This window comes from Cydia strobilella, chromosome 3 (assembly GCF_947568885.1).
Source record: "Cydia strobilella chromosome 3, ilCydStro3.1, whole genome shotgun sequence".
Taxonomy (NCBI): Eukaryota; Metazoa; Arthropoda; class Insecta; order Lepidoptera; family Tortricidae; genus Cydia; species Cydia strobilella.
In genome coordinates, this window is record NC_086043.1 from 106,644 (window position 1) to 132,447 (window position 25,804).

At 42.4% G+C, this 25,804-nt stretch overlaps 1 protein-coding gene across 1 annotated transcript; it reads right to left on the bottom strand.

The window, feature by feature from the left end:
• Nucleotides 1–26: 26 nt before the first annotated feature.
• LOC134755591 (F-box/WD repeat-containing protein 9-like) lies at nt 27–25,081 on the bottom strand. The gene is made up of 9 exons (XM_063692071.1): nt 24,885–25,081; nt 24,310–24,624; nt 22,022–22,198; nt 21,122–21,246; nt 12,213–12,341; nt 11,502–11,778; nt 11,292–11,423; nt 10,711–10,891; nt 27–395 (listed from the first exon to the last, which is right to left on the bottom strand). The coding sequence occupies exons 1-8, from the start codon at nt 25,005–25,007 to the stop codon at nt 10,760–10,762; spliced, it is 1,410 nt and encodes a 469-aa protein (XP_063548141.1). The 5' UTR covers nt 25,008–25,081; the 3' UTR covers nt 27–395; nt 10,711–10,759.
• Nucleotides 25,082–25,804: the final 723 nt, after the last annotated feature.

The window sequence follows — 25,804 nt, forward strand, 5'->3', positions numbered from 1 at the left end:
CAGCCACAGCAAATAAAACTAACGTATAATACTTTAGCTTTTAATAAAAAGTAATTGTAAAAATGTATAAACATCCAGCTTGTTAATATTTTCAAGTATCATAACACATTTTAAATTAATTAATTTCATTAGTATATTACTCTAATAAAAATATTGCTCATTGGGTATTAAAACACTTTTTACCATTCAGTCTCATTGGGTAACCTACTCTCTAATTTCATTCCAACAGCCTCAAAACGCAACTTGCTTATGTATTCGCAATAAGGCTGACTTTCCACTCGGCTCGGAGGCGCATGAGAGGCGATTTACGGGAATCGACCAGTAGCATTGGATGTAATCCACATTTCCGCATGGCTCCTCTCATCTCATCTCCACCTCAGTGAAGATGCTGCAGCCTAAAAGCGATTTTAGACAAAATAATAGAATTATTTTAGCCAAGTGTCTTTGCTAAGTCAATAAATAACTTTTATTCAAATAAGGTAGGTTGGGTAACTCCCAAATATACGAGTGTACGACTCGACTTAACAATCTCAAAATACGTTAGAAAGTAGTTTGCCAAATAAGACATTAGGTACATACAGACATTCATAAACACTGACATGAATGGAATGAAATTAACAAAAGTATTGTGATTTATAATTTTCATTTGTCATGCTCTGAAAGAGGGTCATTGTTGTTCAAAAAGGTGTGCAGAAAATGATACGTGTCTGCACTAGAGCATTTTAACATTTTAGATGCTATCAGGGGATATACCTAATTTAAAAATGAAACGATTTACTCTATCACAAAAAGATGTTTTAGATGTTCGATTTAAAAATATACAGCGTGGATTTGTTAAATGGGGCACTGAGGTTAACTAAGGGAAGGTTAGTTAGACCATTTTGGCACAGCAGCACGGAGTGTTAGCAGCTACACCCAGTGCCCCATTTTAAAAATCCACCCTGTAGATGTTGTCACTGTATACAGGAGAGATAAGACATTTTTACGGTGTCGCCGTATCACTGAAGAAACACTTAAAATAACGCAAAACAATATACCCGTCTAACAATAAACCGCGACCTCTCGAAAGGTCGACGTAATCGTGATCGTGGCATAAACAACATTTTGTGTAGTCCGTCTAATCTAAGCTGCGTCTAACTGTGCACCATGTTTGATGGAACAGAGCGCACACTTCCACACGCGGTGGTAATATTATCAAACACGGTGCAGGTGCACAGTTAGCTTAGACAGACTTCATTTATATCGCCCATTATAACATTAGCCAAACGACTTGGGCCAAAAAACTACGTTTTTTTCAGATTCTGCTTTTGGACCTGAAATTTAGCCATTAACACTGACTCACGGACAGGGGAGAGGCATTATGAAAAAGAAAATAGAAAAGATGAAGATTTGAGCACGTTCTTCTGTTTTTGAAGGTGTTTTGAAGTGAGCTGATAAATATTTTTAGTTGTAACATTCATTAAGAGAGAATAATTTTTAATCTGTAAAAAAGATGTTTTTGATAGAACCATTTGATTTCGCGAATACACTTTTATATTCTAAATTTCTTATTCGTAATCTTTCATTGTGCCTATCTCTGTCCTCGGTACAATCAGTCTAAAGCTCTCATCTCATCAGTCGAGATCATTATCTAATTATATTTTCAAACACACACAAACGTAGATCATAATTATAATTGCATTTACGCTTTCATTTTGTCTTATTCGCAGATAACTAAAACTTGTGACTCCTTTTGGATATTTATTGAATTATCACAGAATATTCTCTTGTGTTACAAGTGTTACAACGAAGTTTCAAAAGAAAAATAATTTTATTCAGAAATACAGAGATTAGAGTTATTAGTAAAATAATTATTCATATCACTGAGAATAATACTTTATATTACAACAACGATAAAACAGTTTAACAGTAATATTGGAATATTTGAATTGTTTTGTCATAGGAAAATGTGGCTGCGTTTAACATGCCAATGTATTCCCATCATTCTCAAATCTAGTTAAATATTTTTAGGATGGTTATTTTGGATTTCACGGGCCTATAAATCCCGGTCTTTTGAAAGGCTTGCGTGGGGATATAGATCCAACACGTAGAGGCCCCTTGGAGAGCGCTGTACTCCCTTTTTGGCAAAAATTGTATTGCCGAATTTCACTTGGCAACCAACTTTTCGCCAAAGTTTCATTTGACAAACCAATCGTTACCAAATAATTATTTCGCAACCATTTCATTTCCCAACCCCATAGTTGGGAAATGAAAATGACGTACTAGGTTGGGTTAGGTTAGGTTGGATTATGTAAAGTTGGGAAATGAAATTCGGCCAAATGAAACTTTGGCGAAAAGTTGGTTGCCAAGTGAAATCCTGCAATACAATTTTCGCAATTATTCTGCAATACAAGGCAGAGAACCTTGGAGAGCTCTAATGTCATGTAGAAGTCTAGACGTGTGCGCCGATTAAAAAATGATCGGCGGCGGCGTTGGCCAAAAAATCGGCAGCGGCGGCGTATTTCGGCGTGACCTCGACTTTCAGGTTTCTTAAGAAAAATCATTAATTTGTTGTTTTTCTTGAAAATTTGACCAATCCAGGTTGCTGGTCAGTGAACTACGTATATTTTTAAATAGACTGTTGAGTATAATAGGGCTTGTAAATGAATATAGGATGGGTAGAATAACTTGATTTCTCTAGTAACTGGCTTGCATTAAGGGGTTACCTGGGCCCAATTAATGACCGACCTTCGATCCGATCGGTAATAAACTGCATTATCTCATGATTTCCATGGCTTATCGTATTAAAAATGAAGTACTTTAACAAAACAGAACTACTAATATCCTTGAAGGCATGATGTGAGGCAATGTGAATTCACAATTTTATTACCAGGGAAAAATCCTACTTCACATTATCGCTCCCCCATCTTTCTTGACGCTGAATACTGCGGTTTTAGACCAGCGGTGGAACAAAAATGGGTTTTGATAATATTAAAGTTTTTTCTTTTTCGATATGTCATTGTTAGCATGTTAAATAAGACTTTCGTAAAAAGTTAGAAATTTTTAGGGTGAGCGTTCGGATATATTGAAATATTTTAATTTTTGCTAATAACTTTGTAAATATAGAATTAAAGTTACAAAAAACTTTAACATATTCAATACCACTTTAATTTATACACAATATTCGGTTTTTAGAAATCTGGAACATGTGCTTTCTGGTGAACTTAAAAACATGAATTATTTTGTAAATAAAAAATTAGAGTAGCTGATATTGCAAAATTACGATATTATGGATCAGCTTATTATACTTGTAAAAAATTAGAAATGTAAACAATGTGCTTCTCTAGATATTGATTTCTGGTTAAGCAGTATAGCCAATATTGAATTAAAGTTTGTAGAGTTAATATTAAACGGTCATGACAATGATCTTAGTTCCCACACAAAAGATTAGAAATATAAAATCAGTGCGTCACTAAATACTGATACGTATGCATTCCGTGCTTATATTTACGTTACATTTCAAACGCGCGGCATGTTCGCGCGCGCCGCGCTGTGCGCCGCCGAGGCAGCGATCAAACGGTATTGATATATAGATCAACGGGCTAGCGGGTAACCTAACCTTGCCAGACGCGTGCAAAATAATTTTTTACAAAATTCAAAAAAATGTTCTAAAAGCAATCTGTCATTTTTAACCGACTTCAATTTCATAGAAGGAGGAGGTTCTGTATTCGGTTGTGGCTATTTTTTTTTTATGTATGTTCACCGATTTCTCCAATACCCGTGGTCCGATTTGAGTAATTCTTTTTTACAGGTTAAAATTAAGTATCTAAATAGTCATAAAAGTAATAAACCAGAACATTTGGTCGTGTCGTATCTTTAACCTTGCCAGGCGATCTAAAAAGTATGGCACTTACTTGCACGCAAAATTAAGTTTGTTTACTATACAAATTGTATGCATTACAATGTTATCTTTGCACGCAAAATTAAGTTTCTCTACTATACAAAGTGTATGCATTGCAGTTATTTTTGCACGCAAAATTATGTTTGTCTACTAAACAAAGTGTATGCATTACAAAGTTATTTTTGTAGTACAGTAAATTAAAGACCACTAGGTAGGATGTACAGTCAGCAATACTATTCGCTTAGCACCTTTGCATACAAACTTCTATACAGGGGTGGTATCTTTTCTCTGCAGCTGACTGTACACTGTGATTGTAACTATGAGGATGGTGTATATTTATGATATATGAGGATATTTCTATTATGTTAGATTTTGAAATTTTTATATTGAGTATATCTACTTATATAAAAAATTTGAATTTTGGTTATGGAATTTTATATTATATAACATACAAAAAAACACAACAATAAACAAAAAAAAATATATAGGGCTGTATCTCCTAAACCGTCCGTCGCAGCGCAAAAATAATAAAATTTTCGTTCCCCTTTAAATAACACTTTTAATATATAAAAAACACAATAAATAAATAAATATTATAGGACATTCTTACACAGATTGACTAAGTCCCACAGTAAGCTCAAGAAGGCTTGTGTTATGGGTATTCAGACAACGATATATATAATATACAAATACATAATTACATAGAAAACACCCATGACTCAGGAACAAATATCTGTGTTCATCACACAAATAAATGCCCTTACCGGGATTCGAACCCAGGACCATCGGCTTCACAGGCAGGGTCACCCACTAGGCCAGACCGGTCGTACAATGAAACACAAAAAGAAAAAAAAATATCTTTACACGGCTGTATCTCCTAAACCGCGCGTCGTAGGACAAAAATAATCATCAAATTTTCGTTCCACTTTAAGAAACCCTCAATTAATATTTAAAAAAAAAAACCGAAAAAATCTTTATTAGGCTGTATCTCCTGAACCGTGCGTCGTAGCGCAAAATAATAAAATTTTCGTTCAACTGCAGTGGACCCTTCATTAACATTAAAAAAAAAAAGAAGAAAAAAAATCTTTAGAGGGCTGTATCTCCTAAACCGTGCGTTGTAGAGTAAAAATAATCTAGTTTTCGTTCCCCTTTGAGAAACCCCTAAGTAACATACAAAAAACACAATGAAAAGAAAAAATAAAAAACGAAGAAAAAATCTTTATAGGGTTGAATCTCCTAAATCGTGCGACGGAGCGCAAAAATAATCAAATTTTCGTTCCACTTTAAGAAACCCTTAATTAATATAGGTATAAAAAACACAAAAAATCTTTATAAGGCTGAATCTCCTAAACCGTGCGCCGTAGCGCAAAATAATAACATTTTCGTCCGCCTGCAGTGGACCCTTAATAAACATTTTAAAAAAACAAAGAAAAAAAAAAACAGAAAAAATATTTACAGGGCTGTATCTCCTAAACCGTTCGTTATAGCGCAAAAATAATCAAATTTTCGTTCCCCTATCAGAAGCCCCTAAGTAACATACAAAAAACACAATGAAAACATAAAAGAAAAAACAAAGAAAACAATCTTTTTATAGGGATGTATCTCCTAAACCGTGCGTCAGAGCGCAAAAAAAGTAAAATGTTCGTTCCCCTCTAAGAAACCCTTTTTTAATATGAGAAAAAACAAAAAAAAAACGAAGGAAATATTTACACGGCTGTAAATCCTAAACCGTGCTACGACGCATTTTTTGTTTTCTTTGTTGTTCGATTATGTTTTTTGAATGTTACTTACGGGTTTCTCAAAGGGGAACGAAAATTAGATTAGTTTTGCGCTACAACGCACGGTTTACGAGATACAGCCCCGTAATAGTACATTTCGATGCTAGTGCGGAAAGTATGTCATTACCACACGAGTACCGAGATATCTTGCCACGAGCCGTAGGCGAGTGGCAAGAATCGGGGCGAGTGAAGAATGACATTTCCGCACGTGTATCGAACAACGTTTTTTAATACAGTTGCGAAAAAATAAGAAAAACAACAAGTAAGGAATTCGAAACTTTTATATTATTAATTCTGTGACATTATTGACATTGACATTATGAAGAGGTGTTTTTTTAACTTTTATTCGACTAGAATGGATTTTGTTATTATTATTGAACCCACTTCATACAACATTGTAGACATTGTATTGTTTTACAAATATAAAACATTGTACTATTATTACCTAAATATCGTTATTAACGATTATTTGAATATCGTATATTCATAAAAACAATATCGAATGTTGCCTTTGGAAACTTAAAACATTCTTGCAGTAAGAAAAAACGCCTCTTCATTGACAGGCGTTCCGTTCCATTCAGACAACTTATTAAGAACGGTTTTTCAACGTTAAAAAATAAACGTGTTATAATACTTATAATGATGAAGAGGTAAGTAACAAAATATGAAATATGCATATTTTTCGTATTCTTACGTTAACAGTAGGTTTTTATGTTAATTACGACGTTTAAAGGAAACTATATTAACACTCACCAATAAGTAGTCATGAATTGGAACAAGTATAAATTTTAAAAAATTGGAAAAGTAAAAAGCACTAGTTCGCGAAACGTCGTAATCAACATAAAAACCTACTGTTAAAGTAAGAATACGAAAAATATACATATTTCATATTTTATTACTTACCTCTTCATAATTATATCACGTCTATTTTTATATATATTGAATATTGAAAAACCGTTCTTAATAAGTTGTCTGAATAGAACGGAACGCCTGTTAAAGGAGAGGCGTTTTTTATTTCTGCTTTAAATTTCCAAAGGCAACATTCGATATTGTTTTTATAAATGTACGATACACAAATAATCGTAATTAACGATATTTGGGTAATAATAGTACAATGTTTTATATGTACAATTCTCTTATAGAACATGCATTAAAAAAAAATCTTTCATTGAAGTGGGTTCAATAATAATAAACCTTCAAGAAAAGAGCGTATTCCCATCTTAAAGGCCGGCAACGCACTTACAACCCCTCTGGTGTTGCGGGTGTCCATGGGCGGCGGTAATCGCTTTCCATCAGGTGATCCGTCTGCTCGTTTGCCTCCTATTTCATAAAAAAAAAAAAAAAAAAACACCCAGCTAAAAAAACACCTCTTCATAATGTCAATGTCAATGATGTCACAGAATTAATAATATAAAAGTTTCGAATTCCTTACTTGTTGTTTTTCTTATTTTTTCGCAACTGTATTAAAAAACGTCGTTCGATACACGTGCGGAAATGTCATTCTTCACTCGCCCCGATTCTTGCCACTCGCCTGCGGCGTGTTACTACGGTACTCGTGAGGTAATGACATACTTTCCGCACTAGCATCGAAATGTACTATTACAGGGCTTTATCTCGTAAACCGTGCGTTGTAGCGCAAAACTAATCTAATTCTGTTTTTTTTTTTCTTTTTTTAAATGTTAACTAAGGGTCCACTGCAATGGAACGAAAATTTTATTATTTTGCGCTACGATGCACGGTTTAGGAGATACAGCCTTATAAAGATTTTTTGTGTTTTTTTTTAAATATATCAATTAAGGGTTTCTTAGTGGAACGAAGATTTGATTATTTTTGCGCTCCGTCGCACGGTTTAGGAGATACAACCATATAAAGATTTTTTCTTTGTTTTTCTTTTTAGTTTTTCATTGTGTTTTCTGTATGTTACTTAGGGGTTTCTAAAAGGGGAACGAAAATTAGATTATTTTTGCGCTACAACGCACGGTTTAGGAGATACAGCCCTCCAAAAAAAATACTGTTTTTTTTCTTTTCTTTTTAAATGTTAATTAAGTTTAACGAAAATGTTATATTTTACGCTACGACCCACGGTTCAGGAGATACAGCCTTATAAAGATTTTTTTTTTTTTTGTTTGTTTTTTTTTTAAATATTAATTAGGGTTTCTTAAAGTGGAACGAAAATTTGTTTGTTTTTGGGCTACGACGCTCGGCTTAGGAGATACAGCCGTGTAAAGTTCTTTTTTTTTTCTTATTGTGTTTCATTGTGTTTTTTGTATATTAAAAGTGTTTTTTAAAGGGGAACGAAAATTTTATTATTTTTGCGCTACGACGAACGGGTTAGGAGATACAGCCCTATATTTCTTTTTTTGTATATTATATAATATAAAATTCCATAACCAAACTTCAAATTTATATATAAGTAGATATATTTTATATAAAAATTTCAAAATCTAACATAATTTAATAATAGCGTCGTAGCGTAAAATAATAAAATTTTCGTTCAACTTAATTAACATTTAAAAAGAAAAGAAAAAGAAAGAAAATTTTTTTTCGAGGGCTGTATCTCCTAAACCGTGCGTTGTAGTGCAAAAATAGTCTAATTTTCGTTCCCCTTTGAGAAATTACTAAGTAACATACAGAATCCACAATGAAAAACTATAAAGAAAAACAAAGAAAAAATCTTTATAGTGTTGTATCTCCTAAACCGTGCGACGGAGCGCAAAAATAATCAAATTTTCGTTCCACTAAGAAACCCTTAATTAATATATTTAAAAAAAAACACAAAAAATATTTATAATTCTGTATCTCCTAAACCGTGTGCCGTAGCGCAAAATAATAAACATTTTCGTTCGCCTGCAGTGGACCCTTAATAAACATAAAATAAAATAAAAAATAGAAAAAAAACAGAAAAAAATATTTACAGGGCTGTATCTCCTAAACCGTGCGTTGTAGCGCAAAAATAATCAAATTTTCGTTCTCTTAACAGAAACCCTTAAGTAACATACAAAAAACACAATAAATAACATACATCATAAATATACACCATCGTCATAGTTACAATCACATTGTACAGTCAGCTGCAGAGAAAAGATACCACCCCTGTAAAGAAGTTCGGTGCTAAGCGAATAGTATTGCTGACTGTACATCCTACCTAGTCTTTAATTTACTGTACTACAAAAATAACTGTAATGCATACAATTACTATAGTAGACAAACTTTATTTTGCGTACGAGTAAGTGCCATACGTTACTTTTTAGATCTTCTGGCAAGGTCAAAGACCCGACCAAATGTTCAAGCTTATTTTTTTGTGACTATTTAGATACTTAACTTCAACCTGTAAAAATTACAGATTGCCTCACGAACTTTTTTGGAGCCCCAAAAAAATCTTAAAAAATATAGTATAGAAGTATCAGGCAAATTTTCAGCTTGCCTCAAGGACCTACTCCAAAATGTCTACCAGCTCTCGGACCACTAAGTAACTACAAATAATCAGTCCACATAACAAACATTTTGTACTCATTTTGAAGTCATAATTACATTAATTTCACGTAATATCGGCATCTAATTTATGTGCACGGTAAACAAACTAATGAATGACAAGAAAAGACAAGCAGCGCTTACGAAGCTGAGCGGGGGGGGGTGGGGCGACCGGGCGAGGTACCTATAGGTATAGGTAGATACGAATGCTACGATAGGCTCCCGCGTGCCGCGCCGGCACCTTGACGGACCAGCGCGGCGTATGTATGAATTTCGCGCCTTTTTAAATAGATTTGGCTATAACAATGGAAGCTACACACAGAAATTTCTTACTTTTCATAATATGGTTGCATATATTATTTTATAGTATGAAACTTATCTTGATAGACTTTAATTCAATATTGGACCTTACAGGACAAAAAACGCATATTAAAATTTAAGCAGCAATCTTATTTTTCTAATTTTTCGGCTTTGTCTATTAACTTAAGAATTTAGAGATATTATTGTGGATTTTTAAAACTTTAATTCAATATCGACAAAATAATAAGCTAATTTTAGTTTGACAAAGAAGCACGTTAAATTTTTTTCTAAAAATGATACAGTTTAAAGCGTCATACATAATTTAAACGATGAAGCTTAAACTTTGCACTTTAATTCAATATTTAAAAAGCATCAATCAAAATATATAAATACCTAATTTATACCTAACGCTCGTTCTAACTTTTCGTCTTAAATTACAAATATGCTTAAAAACATGTCCCCTGCCATATAAGCATCACTTTTCCTTCTTTAGAATTATCATAACTTTAAGGTCAAAAATATGGTCTCACTATCGGTCTATTTACTCAGTTACTTTAATTGGTGTGTTAAATAGTTTGTGCAACTGGCTATTCTGTTTCATTTAATTAATAATTGATGTATATTTGACAACTGTAATATATATAATACAAAAATCCATATTGTAATCCAAATACCAACTTGGAATGGCTAATTAACAACACTCAAGGTCACGCCGATTTCACGCCGATCATTTATCGGCGGCGGCGGCGTGGCAAAAAAGAGCAGCGGCGGCGCACACGTCTATGTAGAACGCCTGCTGGAACCCGTTCGCAGGCGCAACAACAGACACCCATGAACCGGTCTCAACACTCTCAACAGGCATTGCATGATGATTGCATTCCACTAGATGGGCTCCCTGAAACTGCCGTCGTGAATACGACCAGAAGCAATAGGATGGTTATTATTATTACTTAGTATTAAAACAATAGGGAATATTACGCGAAACTCTGCGTAGAGGACGCCACTACCACAATCCGAGGGTCTATCGCAAAACACGAAAATCGAAATTTCGTTATCTAACATCTCTGTCACTCTTGCATATTCGAGCGATAAAGAGGCCGAAAGCGAATTTTCGGATTCGCTTTTCCCGGTAGACCCTCTGTAAACAAACCGTCTCTGAAAACTTGTCAAAAAACTGTTAGAGCTGTTTCCCACTGACGTTCAGTTTTTTGCCGGTACGGTTTTCAAATCTAGTTAAATATTTTTAGGATAGTTATATTACTTAGTATTAAAACAATTTACATGTCATGTCATCAAAATGCGGTCGGGATGGCCGAGTCGGAGGACGAGTCTAGTGCCGGATGGCCGTGTCGGAGGACGAGTCTAGTGTCGGGATGGCCGAGTCGTAGCGCTCGGCCGGGATCCAGAACTCGAGCGCAGAGTCGCACGACCCGACCACCAAGATGCCGTTCAGGTACCGCACCTAGAATAATTACGAGTACTTATGCCCGTTTCACACGAGGGCAGAGCAGTGGGGCAGAACAGTAGGCAGCACAGTACTGCTACAATTTGAACGCACACGCTGAGACAGAACAGTACTGTCTTGACTACTGTCAAGGCAGCACTAATACCTACAGGTGAACACAATTTGGGGTATTTTGGGAAAGGTTAATTTTGGGACTAGTTCGCAATGGTTCTGGTGTAAATCGAGAATGGGACCTTTTGCTAATATGGTGTTTTGGGCCTAGTTTCTTATGAGAAGACGGGCTTTCGAAATTAGAGTGTATTGACTAATAGTGCGTTTTGGGACTAGTCCATTCGCCACCGGAAAGCCAAATAACTAGTGTGTATAGTGTATAGTATCAATATCAACTGTCAGGTACCTGCGTGACGTCGGGGGCGGTGGTGCGCGTGCTGCAGTACTCCCGCGGGGGGAAGCTGTTGTACATGAACTTGACCTCGCCGCGGTCCGATACTAAGATGAGTCCGGCCGGCGTCTGCAGGCATCCCGTAATCTATATCAGACAGAACGTTCGTAAGAAGACTCGTCAGGGAACATATAGGGAACGTATAGGGTACGTATCTATGCTGACCTTGGAGGCGGGCTGCGTGGAGGGCGGCTCCTGCCAAACTTCATGCGTGGCCACCAAGCTGAAGTTCTCCGGATGCAGCAGATGTAGCCCTCCCTTGGAGTCGCCGACGTAGAGCGCGGGCCCGGCCCAGGACACGCACACGGGGTAGGCCTGGTCGGCGCGCAGACGGCGCTGCACGAGCGTGCGGCGCGCGCGCGCGTCCCACACGGCCAGCGAGCGGTCCTCCGACACCGACGCCACCTGCGGCCCCGACGTGGCCAGCCCCAGCACGGGGCCCCTGTGGGGACGGGGACCTTTAGTGTCTAAAGTAACTCGACGCGAGGGAGCCTCGAGAACATTTTTACGGCATACGAACGTTGGCAAAGGTCTCCGTTTCGGCTTCGACGAAAATGTTAAAAATCTTTTGCTTTTGTATGTCCGGATCCGGATATACTTATCTCCGGGTCGTATTTCTCGACCGCTTCTTGTAAAATTTTATGAGCGAGTTCGGGAATTAAATAGTTCTTATTTGTCGGTTCAGTTTTCAGAACATTTTCAAAACGGTGGACCGATGGGGGTTCGCAAGGTGTAAAGCTCACACAGGAGCCGTTGGTTTATTGTACCGTTTGATCAATAACGCCTATAAAGTGGGACCCTACCCCGCCTGTACGATTTGCACCTGCAGACGGCTTCGATGCCGGTCCCGACCCGGGCATCGTACTCGTGACCCACCTGTGCGGCTTGTATTTGCAAACGGCTTCGGCCCCGACCCGGACATCGAACACCATGATCCTTTTGGAATACAGTCCGGCTAGAACCATGTCGCTGCAGGTGTCCACGCAGAGAGCTGACATACCGCATCTACGAGCGAGAGTATAAAATTATCATAAAACACGTATATTGAAAAAGTTTGCACATAGGTACATAATAGTGCTTACAAAGTAATTGAAACGGAAAGTGGCTCAGCTAATGTCTGCGCCAGAAGGGGCAGAAAGCTTTTATGATCACAGCGGCTTTATATAAGGACGAAGGAAGAAAAGAATTAAGAAAAAATACTCCATAATAGATATAGCATTCATCAGAGGAGTTCCGTCACTAACAGGGAATTTTTAAAGATGCTAAATGAGAGGCTTAAAATAGCTTAAATAAACTGGAGAGTATTTTTTGGAGCCTAAACGTGGAAATAGACGATTTGGAAGGTGGCTTCAAAAGGTTTTTTTATGATGGCAGGCGTTGAAGCACCTATTAACTCTTGCCTTGAAAAGCCCCAGATTGTACTCATGCGGAAACACAGACTCGGGCAGGGCGTTCCACTCCTTGGCAGTTCGCATAAGAAATGTGGAAGCGAAACGCTTCGTGCGTATTTTTGGAGTTCCTACCATGAAGCGATGCCGGAGTGCCGTTTGTCTTGTAGTCCGATGGTAAAAATGGGACGGAGGAATAAGGTTGTGCAGTTCCTCGGCACACTCTCCGAAATGTATCCTATAAAAGATCGACAGGCTGGCAACCTTGCGACGATGCTCCAGACTTTGGAGTCGAGCATTCGTCAGCTTGCTGTCATTGATGATTCTCTTAACATCTAGGTTTTTTTTTTTTATGAAATAGGAGGCAAACGAGCAGACGGATCACCTGATGGTAAGCGATTACCGCCGCCCATGGACACCCGGAACACCAGAGGGGTTGCAAGTGCGTTGCCGGCCTTTAAGATGGGAATACGCTCTTTTCTTGAAGGTTTGAAGGTCATATCGGTCCGGAAATACCGCAGGCGACAGTTCATTCCACAGTTTAGCTGTGCGAGGCAGGAAGTTTCTAGAGAAATGCACAGTTGAGGACTGCCAACCATCTAAGTGGTGAAGATGGTAATGTTGTCGCGTAGGGCGATGGCGAAAAGAAGCTGCAGGGATTAATCCGAACAATTCCTCGGAGCACTCCCCGTTATACACGCGATAGAAAATGCAGAGCGAGGCCACATCTCTACGCAGCGCCAAGGAGTCAAGCCGTTCCGAAATACGCTGGCAGTCGACAATTCGAGTCGCTCTTCGCTGGATGCGGTCCAGAGGGAGAAGCTGGTATTGGGGTGCCCCTGCCCATAGATGAGAACAGTATTCCATGTGTGGGCGAACCTGCGCTTTATACAGCTGTAGGCGGTGGGCCGGCGTGAAATACTGTCTCGATCTGTTGAGCACACCGAGCTTTTTTGAGGCTAATTTGGCCTTACCCTCTAAATGGCCGCGGAACTGGACTTCACTCGAAATGTCGACGCCGAGGATTCCGATACTGGCTGCGGCAGTCAGGGGAGTGCTCTCAAAACGAGGTGTTCAGCTTTGGCTTTGTATTTTTTAGATTTCTTGTTGTAACTACTGTGGCAACACCAAAGTCACAGTTTGAATTTGAATATTGCTCTGTCACAAGCTGTCAGAGCCAGTATGTCATAAGCCTACTACCAGTTAACACAGTGTCTCGCCATTATCGCTAATTTCCTCGCAATCTGTTAAAAGCACTACTGCTAATATTTAGACTAGTTTTAAAATCAGTGCTGTGTAGCCGAAGTACGCCGTGCCCATCCGTGAAGTGGAGAATCCGAGGTCTAAGTTGGACGATCAAGGTAACGGTTCTAAGCTTACCTCTAGCTTGCGACAAGGGCAGCCCGGGACCAACACCAGGGTCTACAACGGAGGCCAACGGTTCAAGCCCACAACCCCGGATTGCAAGGTAACTTCGCCCTACACTATTTCGCACTTTAGTTTCACTTCATAGGTTAATTTTAGTATAGCACAACTTTCTTGCTCGACCGGCCCCTAAATCTCATCCCTTATTGCCCCCCTTTACAGTCCATTCTCTCGCCAATGAACATTTTGGTCTTCGAACCGTATAATTTGAAAAGTGACCTTTGGTTTTTCGTTTGTCGTTGTGTGTTGCTTATTCAAATTCGCTTGGTCATACATATCGTCATATCATTTGTTTAATTCAAAAAGTTGAAGGTAGACTTCTAAAAAAGTCGAGGGTAAAGCAAGAAAGTTGTTGGTAGTGTAGTAGTGCTTTTACTAAACCATTCGTTCACTCGTGGTTAATACTGTCGGCAACATTGTCACAGCTGTCAAGTGTTGACGTTAGCTGTCAGTGTCACTATATACATATAGGTTCGGTACTTTGTTATTATTTTGCATTGCAATTAGTTTTGGTTTTTTTCGCCGTTTTAGTGTGTTTATTTGCATTTAAAACAATATGAGTGTACATGGTGATAGTGATCCGGAGCCCGCGACCGTGGACATGTTCCGTGTCGCGCGAGGGTATGCTATTTTTCGTTTGGAAAACATCGAGAGTTCCGACTTAAAAGGTTATGATGAATCGGACATAAAAGATTTAGAAAAAGACTTTCACAATGCTCAGTTGAGGATCTTACGTCCGCTGAAACCTGAAAGACGTGTGGAAGAGTACGAAGTTACGAGGGAATTCGAAAGTAAGTTGAAATCGGTGAAATGTAGGTTGAGACAAATGGCCAAAAGTGAGATGAGTGATAAGTCGGATGTGAAACCTTTAACGCTTGAAAATAATTTAGCCAAGCTTCCTAAAATAGCGATTAAACCTTTTGATGGAAAATTGGAAAGTTGGGTGTCCTTCAAGGAGCTTTATGACTCCCTCATACATAGTCGGAGCACAATTAGTGACGTGGAAAAATTGCATTACCTATTGTCTAGCGTTCAGGGTTCCGCACATGATTTAATAAAATCTTTTCCTTTGTCGGGTGACAATTATAGTAGTGCTTATGAGACGCTGTCCAACTATTATGACAGGAAGAGGCAAATTGCTGTCATGTATTATGAAAAATTGCTTAACTGTGAGTCGGTCAAAAACAAAACAGATTTGGAAAAGGTTTTTAGAACTTTTAATGAAAATTTAAATATTTTGTCCAAATTTAACCTCCCCGATAAGAACTTTATGTTGTACTATTTGCTGTGGGGAAAGCTAGATGTTGCGACTCGGGAAGCATTTGAGTTACAACTCACTTCCAGCACCGAGGTTCCGAAGTTTGAAGAATTAAAAAGTTTTATCGAGAAGCGGAGCAGGGCGTTGGAGAACTCAAGTGTGAGTGTCAGGCCTCCATCTCAGAGTGTTAAACCGGTAACAAAAAATAAAATGGCTCTTGTTGTGTCGACTCCGGCAACACCGACCTGTGTTTGTTGTTCCGGTCAGCACAGTCTTGACAAATGTAGCAAGTTTATAAGTCTTGGCAACGATGGCCGCTTTAATTTTGTAAAGGAGAAGGGTCTGTGCATTCTATGCTTCTCAAGTGCACATAAAGTGAAGACTTGTCGGGCTTCTCGCTGTAGTGTGTGTCATCGCTCACACCACAATTTGTTACACTTCACCAAGAATGTTGAAGCACCCACGGGCACAGAGACTACAACTACACCACCTAGCGGTAGCACGAGCAGTAGTAGTAGTAGCACGGTTTTAACTGCTATGGCGGGAGAGAATACAGTCTTCTTCGCTACTGCCAAGGTGTTAATTCGGGACAGTTCTGGTGTCTTCCGCCCAGTGCGTGTGCTTTTGGATGGTGCTAGTGCATGCAATCTTATGTCAAAACCCTGTGCAGACATGCTAGGGTTTGAAACGTCTGGCCAACACACCGTGTTTGGCATTGGCAATTCGCCCTGTCAAACATTTGGCTCACTTTCATGTGAGATCAAGCCAATGGGTAATAAGCCCTCTTCGCTGAGTACTAAACTCGAAGCTTTCGTTTTGTCGCCGGTGTGTGCCGACCAACCTCCACAACCTGTCGATTCGTCGGGGTGGTCGCACACCAAGAATTTATCGCTGGCTGATCCTGAGTTTGCCCGTCCGGCGCCGGTGGACTTGTTGCTTAATGCACAGGTCTTCGTTTCGTCGTTGTTGCCCGGTATACGGCGCGGGGAGCCTGGACAGCCTACTCTGTTGAAAACCATCTATGGATGGGTCGTTATGGGTGAGTGTGACGGGGGTCAGCTCACAACAAGCGCTCTCGTATCTTATCGCAACAATAATAAACATTGTTTTTTCGTGTCGAGTCCTTCGCAGATCTTGTCGCTCGATGACTCCATCAAGAAATTTTGGGAGTTAGAAAACGTTAGTTCTCCGACCAAACCTTTCGTCTCGGAGAAGGACCAACGCTGCGAGGACTACTTTCGTACAAACTATTATCGCAATAAGGAAGGCCGGTTCGTAGTTCCGTTACCATTTATCGATCCCGCGAACAAACCTACCTTCCTCAATTCACGCGAAATCGCTCTCAAGCGGTTCACGTCGTTGGAACGCAAATTGAATTCCAACCCCGAGTTCAAAAGGGCGTATGTGGAATTTATGGCTGACTATGAGTCTCGCGGTCACTTGGAGGAAGTGGAACCTCCTTCCACAAGTGAAGGCCACTTCTATTACATACCTCACCATGGAATTCTGCGTGACTCCGTCACCACTCCTCTTCGCGTGGTTTTCGACGCAAGCGCTAAGGACGCTAACGAGGTGTCCTTGAACGCTACTCTTCTCGCTGGGCCCAAGCTTCAGACCAACATCTTCGACCTGCTCACACGCTTCCGCTGGCATGCTGTTGTCTTCACAGGTGACGTGAAACAGATGTACAGGCAGATTCTGGTCTCTGAAAAGGACGCAGAATTCCAGCGCATTTTGTGGCGGCCCTCTGCTGTCGGTCCTGTGCGCGACTACCGTCTCAAAACGGTAACCTACGGGGTTTCTGCTGCGCCATTCCAAGCGCTTCGTACAATGGCTCAACTGGCCAGTGATTCTGCAGCCGAATACCCAGGTGGTTCAACTGTTCTCGCTCGTGACATCTACGTCGACGACGTCGTCACCGGAGCGGACTCTGTCGAGCAGGCGCGTTTACTCCAGCTGGAACTTACAAACATATTGTCGTCGGGGGGTTTCCATCTGAGGAAGTGGACCTCTAATAGTAGTGAGTTCCTGGAGAGTCTTCCGTCTTCTGACCTGTACTCGGAAGATTTTAAAAATTTCGAAGAAATGACTGACATTTCTCTAAAGATATTAAGCTTGCTATGGCAACCACAATCTGATTCCTTTCGCTTTCGTGTAGCATCTACTCCTAACGGTCGATGCACAAAACGCACCATTCTGTCGGAGATAGCTAGAATCTTCGATCCATTGGGTTTCCTCTCGCCTGTAACATTTCTCGCCAAGTATCTGATGCAGTTACTTTGGGTTTCGGGCGTTTCCTGGGATGGAGATGTCCCGGAAAGCATCAGACTGGAATGGCAGGAATTTAAAACTCAACTCTCTTCGCTGAGTGCTGTAGCTGTGCCTCGCCGTTTGTTCGGGAAATTCGACGTGCTACATCTCCACGGATTTTGCGACGCGTCAGAACGCGGTTTCTGTGCCGTAATCTATTGCCGTACAGTAGCTGAGGAGGGTGACGTCGACGTCCAGCTGGTGTGTGCTAAGTCCAAGGTCGCGCCGTTACGTAAATTGTCCGTGACGCGTCTTGAATTGCTCGCAGCGGTTCTACTGTCGGACTTGATGGCTTCGGTCGTGGAGGCTTTGAAGCCTTTCCACTTGGTAGATAGAATCATCGCATGGTCGGACTCAAGTGTGACGTTAACCTGGATCAAGTCGTGTCCGTCCAGGTGGAAAACGTTTGTGGCCAACCGTGTGAGTCACATCCAAGACGTCATTCCTCCCGACTCCTGGCATCATGTCAGAACCACTGACAATCCAGCCGATTGCGGATCTCGAGGCTTGCTTCCCCAAGACTTGGTCAACCAAACGTGCTGGTGGAACGGACCTGGTTGGCTCCGGGACCCTTCCGAAAGCTGGCCCAAGTCAGCACTAACGCCTGATAGGGATGTTCTTCAAGAAGAACAAAAGATTACGGTCCTTGTAGTGTCCAATGACAACGCCTTCATTGACAATTTATTGGAGAAGTTCTCGTCGTTAAGAACGATTCAACGTGTCTTAGCGTATTGTCGCCGCTTCGCGAACAACGCGAAGAACCAAAAGACGACCGCGAAGTTGTTACGCGGACCTTTGACACCTCTCGAAGTAAAGCAGTCACTGATGCTTCTTGTGCGCTCCGTGCAACAGCGCAGCTTCGCTCAGGAAATCGAAAAGATTGCGAACAACCATTCGAACTCTCTTCCAAAAGCGTTCCGGAAACTGTCCCCATTCACGGATGACGCGGGTCTCTTAAGGGTGGGCGGTCGCCTGTCGCGAGCTTCTCTCGACTTCGACGTGAAGCATCCGTTGCTTCTACCTCGCGACAATCGTCTGACCTTCCTTCTTGTCGACGACTATCATAGGCGGTTCATGCATCCAGGCATCCAAACGCTTCATAACTTGTTGTCACAACACTTCTGGATCATGTGTCCAAAACGGGCAATCTACGCAGTGGTATCAAAATGTATGAAGTGCTTTCGGGTGCGGCCACTGGGTGCCCCTGCGCCGTTCATGGGCGACCTGCCGTCCTATCGAATATCCCAACTTAAGGCTTTCTCGAGCGCAGCGGTCGATTTTGGCGGGCCTTTCGACATCGCTCTCGGGCGCGGACGCGGTAACAAGACGTACAAGGGCTATATTTGTGTCTTTGTCTGTACCGCAACAAAGGCCATTCACACCGAGCTTGGCACCGAGTTGTCCTCGGATGCTTTTCTCGCCGCACTTCGGCGTTTCGTCGCTCGTCGTGGTCGGTGCAGCCGGTTAGTGTCTGACCAAGGAAAAAATTTTGTCGGTGCGAACAACATCTTGCAACGTCTAGTGAAGGATGCTGCCGCACACCATACAATTGCCTTCGAATTCAACCCGCCAGGTAGCCCACATTTCTCAGGACTCGCTGAAGCTGGAATTAAGGCCGTGAAAACACATTTGGCGCGTGTCGTCGGGAACCAAAGGCTGACGTATGAGGAATTTTCGACGGTTTTAACCCAAGTTGAGGCTTTACTCAACTCGAGGCCACTCACTCCTCTCAGCACTGACCCCAACGACCTGTCGGCTTTGACTCCGGGTCATTTCCTCACCACGGAACCCCTGTCGGTCGTACCTGAGGAAAACCTGTCAGACGTTCGGGTTAGCCCTCTCCAACGCTGGAAGCTGCTTCAGAAGATGCACCAGGACTTCTGGAACAAATGGTCGAAGGAGTACATGCATACTCTCCAGCAGCGGATGAAGTGGCACGACAGACAGCCCAACATCCAAGTTGGCGCACTCGTGCTCGTTGTGAACGAGCAGACGAGCCCAATGAAGTGGCCCCTGGGTCGCATCACCGATACACACCCCGGATCTGACGGGATCTGTCGTGTGGTTACTGTGCGCACGGCCACAGGGTTGTACAAACGGCCTGTGGTCAAGCTGTGCCCACTGCCTGCGTAGCCGCTTTAGAGCGCTACCTTTGTGCTGTCCGTTTTTCGTTTAGTTTTAATATTATCGCACTACCTTTTTTTTGTTATTTTCTTATCTTTTTCGCTTAGTTAAAATACAATTGCATTTTGGTAGGCGGAATGTTCAGCTTTGGCTTTGTATTTTTTAGATTTCTTGTTGTAACTACTGTGGCAACACCAAAGTCACAGTTTGAATTTGAATATTGCTCTGTCACAAGCTGTCAGAGCCAGTATGTCATAAGCCTACTACCAGTTAACACAGTGTCTCGCCATTATCGCTAATTTCCTCGCAATCTGTTAAAAGCACTACTGCTAATATTTAGACTAGTTTTAAAATCAGTGCTGTGTAGCCGAAGTACGCCGTGCCCATCCGTGAAGTGGAGAATCCGAGGTCTAAGTTGGACGATCAAGGTAACGGTTCTAAGCTTACCTCTAGCTTGCGACAAGGGCAGCCCGGGACCAACACCAGGGTCTACAACGGAGGCCAACGGTTCAAGCCCACAACCCCGGATTGCAAGGTAACTTCGCCCTACACTATTTCGCACTTTAGTTTCACTTCATAGGTTAATTTTAGTATAGCACAACTTTCTTGCTCGACCGGCCCCTAAATCTCATCCCTTATTGCCCCCCTTTACAGTCCATTCTCTCGCCAATGAACACGAGGTGATACGACAAACTCTAACTTTTTTGCGGTAAACGCGCAAACCTGTGTCTTGGCAGGGTTAAAACGGACTAAGTTTAGTCGACCCCATTCAGAGATTTCTTTTAGGGAAGTCTCAATTTCAGACACAAGTTTGTTCCGGCTCTCGATGACGTTTTCCCGAGAGATATTGGTGCGGCCAGTGTAAGAGGCATCACCCGTACTATCATCAGCATAACAATGAATTCCGCTGATTTGCAGCATGTCATTGATATGCAGAAGGAATAGCGTGGGTGATAGCACACAGCCTTGGGGGACACCAGCATTCACAGACATGTAGTCTGAGCATTCGCCGTCAACTACGACCTATATGCTTCTGTCTGCTAGAAAGCTACTGACCCATACACATAATCTCTCGGGAAGCCCATAAGATGGTAGCTTCGAAAGAAGTGCTAGGTAGCATTAGCCAAGCACGTGTCAAACACCGTTCTACACCTGTAAACTTGTTAGCAGCTTCAAAAATTGGGGTCAAGCAAGATACTCGAAGATTGGATTCCGGTTTGGTTGAGCTTTAAAAAACGATTTCGGTTTTTCAACAACTATGAGACAGAAATACAGGTTACCTGAAGGAGTGTACGGCTGTGAAGTCCCGATTGAGGTCCCACACCTTGACGGAGTTGTCCCAGGAGGCGGAGTACACGAACTTGGTGTTGTGCTCGCAGTCCGCTGCCAGGTCCCACACCCAGCCCTACAACATTTCAATCTCTCATTCCAATAATTACTTAACGAGTAGGATTAATAAAGTAACTCGTACTTTTGTAATAGGCGGGTCAACACGACGTGAACTCGAGTGAATGACCGCACGAAACATGGTCCAGGAGCCCAAGAGGGGATTTTTGGAGTCACTCGAGCGCGTCAGATTAAGATATGGGGGATACTTTGCATCTTGCTAAGTACCTCGACCAAGTATGCGTCCTTGACACCGAGCAGGGAGTCAAGGACAGCCCGTCAGAATAGTAAAAAAAATCGACACCTTGAAATAAGCCGCGTAGCGCGTACTGACTGAGCGAGCAGCCTCACGAGGCGGCCTCGGACGTTTGCGCTCACCTCATGCGCGCCGTGCCGGATGTGTCTCGGCTGCGTGGCGGCGAGCACGGCGTGCGCCACGCCGCCGCCGGGCGCGCGGCTCGGCGTCACCCCGTCCCGCTCACCTCATGCGCGCCGTGCCGGATGTGTCTCGGCTGCGTGGCGGCGAGCACGGCGTGCGCCACGCCGCCGCCGGGCGCGCGGCTCGGCGTCACCCCGTCCCGCTCACCTCATGCGCGCCGTGCCGGATGTGTCTCGGCTGCGTGGCGGCGAGCACGGCGTGCGCCACGCCGCCGCCGGGCGCGCGGCTCGGCGTCACCCCGTCCCGCTCACCTCATGCGCGCCGTGCCGGATGTGTCTCGGCTGCGTGGCGGCGAGCACGGCGTGCGCCACGCCGCCGCCGGGCGCGCGGCTCGGCGTCACCCCGTCCCGCTCACCTCATGCGCGCCGTGCCGGATGTGTCTCGGCTGCGTGGCGGCGAGCACGGCGTGCGCCACGCCGCCGCCGGGCGCGCGGCTCGGCGTGGCCACCTCCGGGCCGGAGGGCGAGATGTCGGCCACGCACCACAGCGCCATGCCGCGATCACGCCCGCCGGATATGCACAACTCGCCATTCTGAAAACGGCTCCAGAGATGTTTCTGAATTGTAACAGAACTGGCTCTTAGATATGATTGACAGACTAAGGTACCCTCGACATCCTTCTTTAAACACAAAATGTTCAATCCATAGCATCTGTAAGCGAATTCGCCAGTGTTTGTCATATTTTGTGCCAAACAGAAGGAAGAAAACCTCAGTTTAGTCATATAAAAGAGAAGAACAAAGTTTTAGACCAAAGTTTTTCATTTTCAACAACAAGGAAATTCTTGATTACAATTGTTGATGTTTATAATACCTAAAGGGGAAGAACTTAGCTTTGTCTCTCAATCTCAATAATGAAAGGAACAATTTCTACAAACTTCTTAATTTATCTTTTTGTCTACATTGTTTTACTAGATCCTCAAACTTTAACATACCATTTATGTTGGAACCAATGACCTGCAAAACAATTACAAAAACACAAGAAAAGTAATTAAGAATTGAAATAATCGCACTTAAACTATCGTGAGACATATTTCAAAATATTTATCAGTACGGTTTTTACTCACTATTATTTTTAGTCGCTTTTGGCGACATGTTTCGGATTCTTTGGGAATCCATCCTCAGGCACGAGTGTCCGCGGCGGTTGTTCGTCGTGCACTGCCCGCGCCGCCCGCCTCGTCGCTCGTTGCGCACGCGCTGATAGGGCGGGGGCGGGGGGCGCGGGGCAGTCCGCAGATGGAGTCGTCAAGTGAAGGTCTGGTATGGTGGCTGTATCGAACGAAGTCAAGCACACTGCACTCACTATGTCCCCGCGATCGTCACAACACACTTGCCGCTTGACCCTAGGTATTATAGGCTTCCATGCAGGTGGCAACATCCAGCCTCCGTCCCGATTGAAATTAGGGCGGCGTGAAATTTCAATCGCCTCGCGAATCTTACGCGGCACAAAACATTTCTCCCGTACCAGTAATCTCGCTTTATCGAAACGAATGAAATGGGACGCGCCTATATCGTTCGCATGCTCTGCCACAGCTGAGTTCCTGGTGTCCATGTTCTTTACGCTGCGTATGTGTTCCGACAACCTAGTGGAGACATTCCTTCCGGTCTCACCGACATACGCCCTACCACAATCGCAAGGTATCTCGTATACCCCCGGGCTCCCCAGCGGGTCCTTGTCCTTTGGAGAGCGCAGCAACTGCCTGACTTTGGTATGGGGTCGGAAGATTGTCCTAATGCTAAAACTTCGGCGTAATAGGCGTCCAATTCTATCCGTTATCCCCTTAATAAAAGGCAAGACGACAGGTGCTCTCTCGACCGTTTGTACTTGCCTTAATGTACCCGTACTTGCTGCTCGCTGACTCTGTCTCCAATTGTACCCATTGCTCTCTAATACCTGCCTTACATGCTGCAGCTCCTCTTGCACGTACTGCGGGTCACATAGCCGTAAAGCCCTATTGATGAGCGCGCGTGGAACCGAAGACAAATGTGCGGGGTGATGGTGTGAGTCAGCTTGCAGGTACCGCTCAGTGTGTGTGGGCTTCCGATACACTTTATGAGTCAACCGGCCATGCTCGTCCCGCTGCACCAAGACATCCAGAAACGGGAGTGCCCCATTGCACTCCCTCTAGGCGCGTCCCATTTCATTCGTTTCGATAAAGCGAGATTACTGGTACGGGAGAAATGTTTTGTGCCGCGTAAGATTCGCGAGGCGATTGAAATTTCACGCCGCCCTAATTTCAATCGGGACGGAGGCTGGATGTTGCCACCTGCATGGAAGCCTATAATACCTAGGGTCAAGCGGCAAGTGTGTTGTGACGATCGCGGGGACATAGTGAGTGCAGTGTGCTTGACTTCGTTCGATACAGCCGCCCTACCAGACCTTCACTTGACGACTCCATCTGCGGACTGCCCCGCGCCCCCCGCCCCCGCCCCATAAGCGCGTGCGCAACGAGCGACGAGGCGGGCGGCGCGGGCAGTGCACGACGAACAACCGCCGCGGACACTCGTGCCTGAGGATGGATTCCCAAAGAATCCGAAACATGTCGCCAAAAGCGACTAAAAATAATAGTGAGTAAAAACCGTACTGATAAATATTTTTAAGAATTGAAATAAATAAAATAATGCATTACTAACTGTACCTACTCACATTTACTAATAAAACAGTGTCCACAGACGCAAAGTGTATGTCCTTCACTACAATATGCTTCATGGTCTCCCGCACGTTCTCCCACCGCCGCTTCTCACTGGCGGACTCCACGCACAAACTCTGCCAGTCAATCGGCTTCTCCTCCCAGTGCTGCAGGTGCGGCAGCGGCGGGTATGTGCTGCCTTCCAGCTTGCTGTGGTACCAGTACTTCCATATGTGGCTGTCCTCTAGAATCGTTTCAAACCTTGTGCATACTTTGGCCAGTGTGTGACTTAGGAAATCTGCATCGAGGAATGAGCAGATCTTTAAAAATATCTGTAAATAAATCATTGTCATAATACCAACAAAACATACAGTAACTGCCTTATAACAATAACCATGTAATAATCAGTGCCTTAAAATAGGTCAATCTTATTGAAAAGCTGTCATACATATTTAATCATTTACAGACTAGGTATATTATTATATATATATATATATATTTTTTTTTTATTCAATAAAAAAATATAGTCCAACGCGTGATAAATATATGTAATATTTAAAACTAATATAAAAAACTATTATGTGTGAGTTACCTCTACAGGCATGCTAAGCAGCTGCGGCCGGGCGGGCTCGTACACCGAGCTGTGCTCGCTGCTGCACTCGTTGTCATTCTCGATATCCGCCAACTGCACCTGCAGGGCCTGCACGTCACACATCTTTCCACTATCTCTGCATCAGCCTGCAAAAAAGTCATTTCACTAACTTAAACAAACTTAAGAGCTTTGAATGATTCACAGTTAGTTTCACTAGACTTACATTACATAAAAAACCAAAATACAAAAGGTAATCACGGTCTATATCCCAGTCAATGTAAGTCTAGATAAACAAACTTCACACTAAATAGAAAAACATTATGCGATGACTGGCGAAAACTATCTAGGTAAATGCCTTTTTATGGAAGTGGTCGTTTCGTACGACTTCGACATTCAAGAATTACATTTGCATTGTCTTTACCTATATCAAGTTTATCTAGGAAATCATAGAGAACAAATCTAATGTCTACTATAATAATATACTGAAACCTGATACGATGTCAATAATCTTAACGCGAAAAATGGTGCATTGTGTTATTTATTGTTTCACACAGCTGTTAGCGAGTTTTCAAATCCAGATGATCATGTGTTATTTCTGTAAAAAAATGTAATTTGTAAGGTACAAAAGAATTACCTAAGAAAATGAAATTGTTTTAATACACTTATATTGTATCGATTTCGTAAATAAACAAAAAGTAGAAAATAAATTGAGTGTCAATCACTGTGACCAGAACGTAGTGATTATATGCTCTTTGACTGTGACACAATGAATAGTTTGGTTTGAATACCATGTAATGACAGTTGCGAACTGTGTTTTCGTAATTAAAACGAGTTTTTGCATTACCAAATATTGAATTGAACACCTTTCTTCTTGTCCTATAAAGCCTTATCCCATTATCTGGGGTCGGTTCTCCTTGAAT